Source organism: Austrofundulus limnaeus, unplaced genomic scaffold, assembly GCF_001266775.1.
Source record: "Austrofundulus limnaeus strain Quisiro unplaced genomic scaffold, Austrofundulus_limnaeus-1.0 Scaffold31, whole genome shotgun sequence".
Lineage (NCBI taxonomy): Eukaryota > Metazoa > Chordata > Actinopteri > Cyprinodontiformes > Rivulidae > Austrofundulus > Austrofundulus limnaeus.
In genome coordinates, this window is record NW_013952433.1 from 2847716 (window position 1) to 2853666 (window position 5951).

The following is a 5951-nucleotide window of genomic DNA, read 5'->3' on the forward strand; positions in this document are numbered from 1 at the left end:
AAAGCAACAAAAATGTTAGCCGAAAGTAGCTGAATTGTAGCTGAAACCAAAAGTAGCAAAACAGTAGAAGCCAAAAGCAAACGGTCAGCTAAAAGGGTAAATATAGCAAAATGCACCAAAAGATTAGATAAATAAAAGTAGCAAACATTCTGGTTAGCTAAACTCTACCAAATTTAGCTGAAAGTAGCTGATTTGTAGCTGAAAGCTAGAAGCAAGAAAACACTTTTGTACGGAGCAGTTTTCAAAGAAAAATTATTTTAAACGGAACTGAAGAGATGAAATAGTTAATGAGTTAAACATTTTAAGTTAAACATTTTGAAAAGTATAAAAATGACAAAAACAGAAGTCCCATCTCCTGAATGAGCCGAACAATTTAAAGGACTAAAAAAAAGCCTTTTTTTTCCTCGTGTCTGAAGTCATGGAGTCCACATTTTGARCACTAACCTTGTGAGTCCACTTGAAATTGATTTTCTGTTTTCATGTGCGGAAGATAAACTACAAAAATGGCAGCACACCAAAGTGGGTTTCAGAGTCCAGCTTGTTTTATCGTCACTTTAATCACATCAAAGGATGTTTGGCAGGCGAAGCAAGGAAAGTGCCGCTGCCAGTCTGAGCCTGAGACGGCGTGTTTTTCAGCTCTCCTAAGGAATGCAGCCACTTTGTCCCTCATCTTTTTTTATTAAAACAGATGTTGGCCTCAATACACACAAAGTTATAACATTAACAGAGTCATCAAAGTGTAATTTATACCATTAAATCTAGCCTCTGCAGTCAAAACTAATCTCCTTCGATGAGGTTGTGTAAGCAACTCTTGTGCTTTTGGCACCTTTATGGTTTCTCTCACTCTGGAGTGTTGGCACAGACCGGTCTGAAGTGCATCTCTTCCTCTTCAGCTCTCTTTTTTTTWAACACATGCAAATGCATTCATTCTGCTCAAGCACTGTTCAATGCAATTCAAATCAACTTCAAATCATGAAGCCAAACAGAAACAAATCATGCATACATTTAAAAAATCAACACAACTAAAAACAGATTTACATTAAATAAAATGGTTTAATGTTAATGGATTGTGATTTGACAGGGTCTGTCAGCCAGTCCTGCTGTCATAGTCTTACAAAGGGGTGCTGCTGCATTCAAACCGTTTATTCGGTCTTTATTTGAACAGTATCCTCTCATGCTCGCAGCGTTTATGTGACTCTGTAAATTCAAGAAGATGGCTGAGCAGCACATCTCATTTAGCTCCGGGGCACAACAGAGTGCATCTTGCTGTCTTTAACTAGGACTTTGATTTGAAAGGTTCTGTCAGGTGAGCAGAAAATATTTCACACCTCCTGAGGTTTGTCTTTTAGTGCTGAAGCTGTTATAGAAAAGCCCACCAGTTCAGGAGAGGTGGGACGAGGGAAGAACCCCTGCAGCTTACACACAKACAGCTTTCTAACAGATTCACACTGAAAAGTTTCACTCTAACCCTTTAAGCTTTCATTTGTTTCAACTTGAAATTAGTTTTTTTTTAGACAGTACATTTTTTCCCATACCCATGTGTGTCATAAACCACTGAACAACTCTTAGGATGTACAGTAGGTCTTCAACTAATTAATTTTTGGAGTCACCACAGTTCAAAATAACAAACCACAAAAATGACTAAAACTTTATTCTGAGTTTAGCTGAGAATCATCCTCACTTACAGCAGGTAAAATAAGTATTGAACACGTCAACATTTTTCTCAGTAAATATATTACTAGAGGTGCTAATGACATGAAATTTTCACCAGATGTCGGTAACAACCCAAGTGATCCATACATACAAAGAAATCAAACCATAAATGTCCAGAAATGAAGTTATTTGTAATAATGTGGAATGGCACAGGGAAAAAGTATTGAACACATGAAGAAAGGGAGGTGTAAAAAGGCATGGAAAGCCAAGACACCAGCTGAACTCTCTCAGTAATTAGAAAGCAAGCCTGCCCCTTGTCAGTGCAAGTTAACATCTGCTGGTTCAGTTCCAGATGATGGCCAGGTATCACACAAGAACCATCTGATGATGGGTAAAAGTAAAGAGCTCTCTCAAGACCTTCACAACCTTATTGTTGCAAAGCATAATGATGGCATCGGTTACAGAAGAATGTCTAAACTTCTGAAGGTTCCAGTGAGCACTGTTGGGGCCATAATTCAGAAGTGGAAAGAACATTATTTCACCATAAACCGACCACGACCAGGTGCTCCTCACAAGATTTCTGACAGAGGAGTGAAAAGAATTATCAGAAGAGTTGTCCAAGAGCCAAGGACCACTTGTGGAGAGCTTCAGAMAGACCTGGAATTAGCAGGTACGTTTGTTTCAAAGAAAACAATAAGTAATGCACTGAACCACCATGGCCTGTATGCACGCTCACCACGCAAGACTCCACTGCTGAAGAAACAGCATGTTGAAGCTCCTTTAAAGTTTGCTGCACAACATTTAAACAAGCCTGTGWAATACTGGGAGAATATAGTCTGGTCAGATGAGACCAACATTGAACTGTTTGGATGCCAGAATACACATCATGTTTGGAGGTCAAATGGCACTGCACATCAGCCCAAAAACACCATACCAACAGTGAAGTTTGGAGGTGGGAACATCATGGTGTGGGGCTGTTTTTCAGCATATGGTACTGGCAAACTTCAAATAATTGAAGGAAGGATGAATGGAAAAATGTACAGAGACATTCTTGATAAAAATCTGCTTCCATCTACCAGGATGATGAAGATGAAACGTGGCTGGACATTTCAGCAAGACAATGAGCCCAAACACAAAGTCAAGGAAACTCTCAGTTGGTTTCAGAGAAAGAAACTAAAGCTGCTGGAATGGCCCAGCCAATCACCTGACCTGAATCCAACAGAAAATCTATGGAAAGAACTAAAGATCAGAGTTCATAGAAGAGGTCCACGAAACCTTCAAGATTTGAAGACTGTTTGTGTGGAAGAATGGGCCAAAATCACACCTGAGCAATGCATGCCACTAGTTTCTCCATACAGGAGGCRTCTTGAAGCTGTCATTGACAACAAAGGCTTTTGTACAAAGTATTAGATAAATTTCAGTAAGCGTGTTCAATACTTTTTCCCTGTACCATTCCACATTATTACAAATAACTTAATTTCTGGACCTTGGGTTGTTACCGACATCTGGTGAAAATTTCATGTCATTAGCACCTCTAGTAATATATTTACTGAGAAAAATGGTGACGTGTTCAATACTTATTTTACCCACTGTATCTAAAATGAAACAGGCACATTAAAGAGAGACAYCACATTTATTTAATTTTATTCTAAATAAAGATCCTAGACAGTGACATCACTCTCCTGACTGGCTCGCTTTTATCCTGATGAATGCTTGGAACATTAAAAYGATTATATCCAACCTATTTCTGGACCACAGGAAGCTTTTTGTTGCTCTTGTTAYTCTTGGAGGAAATAACTCGCTTCCTATGTAACCACAGGACAGAAACTGGTACTCAGACTGGTTAACAGAACACAGTTAGTTGTTTTTTTTCCCCGGCTTCAGGATGTGTTTTCTTTGACACTCATTTTCACTCCAGTCTATGTAGCTAACCATGATAGCATGACGTGCAACATGTCGTTGAATGAAACAGAAAAGTGGACAAGTGGAACACAGAGAGGTCAGGTATGAAAAACAAACAGTCCACAGCAGATGAACAGAGCCTGAAAGTCATGTCTTCAATAAATAATGATTAAAAACAATCCAGTCGGAACCTGTCGGATCTGACAGCCTCCTGCTGGAGATCACAGTGTTTGTGCTAAAATACAATTATCTAAATTTAGCCAAGAATGAGAACAAACTGTCTTTGTGACAGGCTGTTGATAAAGTCATGTGTTGTATTAAGACTGTAGAAAAAACATGAACAATAAGGGAGGTTTTAAGAGGAAATATTTGCACAGTTGTGTATTTTTGCAGAAGAAAATGAAAGCTAACAAAGCTAATAAAATCATCCATCCATTATCTATACCCGCTTCTTCTTTTCARGGTCACGGGGGTCACTGWGCGAGGGGCGGGGTACACCCTGGRCAGGTCGCAAGTCCATCTCACTCCTTCACTAAGTTACTCCAAATAAAAGCTGTATGATATTAAAACAAAAATGTATTATTAACTGTAGCATTTAGCCAGTAACGATTAATATGACAATCAATAGATGACTCTAAATCAGTCACCATGTGTTCTAAAGTTATACAGTCAAACTAACATCTTCATTTTAACAGGTTAAAATAATAAGCTGTCCACGGCCTCTCATGCACGCTTGATAGTGACACAAAAATCACCAATTGCAAGGTGGCAAATATTAATTTGTTACTGTTTTTTCTGTCAATTAATTTCACACGGTACAATTTTGCCCAACCYGACTTCAAATACTTTAAAAACATCGAAATCAATTAAATTGCCTGCCATCTTTCATGACAGAATTTYAAACTAAGATAACTTTAGGATTGTTTTGGCCAAAGTTTGAAAAAAAAAATGCTATTTTGTGAGATCTTGCAAATTGTGTTGTAATTTCCTGCTTGTATGTGAAGTGGATGACTCAGTATTAGCTCAGCATTTTTGTGTTCATTAAAGTCGATTAGCTGTGGCAGCCTTTTAATCAGAGACCCATTGAAATCCACCCAGTGGTTCATGAAATATTATGCTAACACACACACACACACAACCTGTGAGCCCCTGGCAGCTAGGTTTGTGTAAAGCTACACTCTGGTGATGACACTAATAGAGAAGCCAGCGGCCAGAAAGGTGAGCCAAGGAAGAGTAACACGATGCTCTTGCATCATTTTGCTTCCATGAGCCACGCTGCAGATCGTCACGGATTTWTATATCAGCGTGTCAGTGCAGATTGTGTTTCAGCAAGGTCACGGTTAAATTTAAAAAAAAGCAACTGGACTTTATCTCCTGCTTGTGCTTCATCTCTCAGTAAAAAAAAAACTGTCTGATGAGTTTGTAAGCTGCTGCAGAACATTATTCACACTTAAGAGTCGCGTGAGTCACAGAAACACTGTTCATCCTGTGGGACAGTTGTGCCTCTGGAACAACTTAAACCTCTTATCTCTTAATATGACTCAGCATTTTAGACCAGATGTGAAATGTGTTCAATTAGAAGTAAAGAAATGCTCTCCAGCTGCCCTCTGTTACACAACAGCTACTGTAAATGTAGGCTCTTGCTGTACACTCAAAGAAACAGTCAATGATGCTTATAAATAAGAAATTAAGAACACAGATTTAGMACAGAAATGTAAATAAACTAAAAGAGAGGCAGAGTCCATCGATCGTATTTGTGCTGACAAATCGCGTGTGTGGTGAGGTGTGAAGATGCTGAGGATCTCACCTCCCGGTTAGACTCACCAATGAAGAGGATGGGGAAGGTGATGAAGAGGAGAAAGACGTGCGGGACCACGTTGAGCGCATCCAGGAAGCAGCCGTTGTTCAGAACGCCCCCGTCCACGTTGTAGGCCGACGAGTTGTTCTCGCTCCCACAGAAAGCCAAGGACATGGTGGAGCTGGGACTCTGCGGGGGGAGCAGGCCGAGGAAGGAGGAGGGAAGAGGAGACAGAGAGCAAAAGGATGTTTTCAGAGCATCTCGTCTTTTTTTGGAGGCAACGCAGGGCTGCGTCCCCAGAAAGTGACCTCCCTCTTTTCAGACTCGGATGCTAGAGCTCGGTGCCGGAGAAAAAAACGGAGACAGAGTCAGAGTCCGGTGCGGCAGCAGCGGCGGCGGCACCTTCTCTTTTCTGATGGTCTAAGCAGCTTTCCCCCATGCTGGTGAGAAACATCTGCATCCCGTCCGCCTGCAGGCTGCAGACATCCTCTGAGTCTGACTCTTCACTTGTGCACAGCTCTGCACATCTTCAGCAGGATGCATTCAGACACGCTCACATCATTACACACACACACACACACACACACACACACACACA

The 5951-nt window shown here is 40.5% G+C and overlaps 1 protein-coding gene across 2 annotated transcripts in view; it reads right to left on the reverse strand.

Annotated features, from left to right (window-relative positions):
• The window catches only part of abcc8 (ATP-binding cassette, sub-family C (CFTR/MRP), member 8), a gene marked incomplete in the record, with an annotated part of 76086 nt that overhangs the window by 64455 nt on the left and 5680 nt on the right, over positions 1 to 5951 (reverse strand). For both annotated transcript variants that reach the window (XM_014005594.1, XM_014005593.1), the window contains 1 exon segment: positions 5380 to 5542. In XM_014005594.1, the coding sequence (XP_013861048.1) occupies positions 5380 to 5542 (163 nt within the window).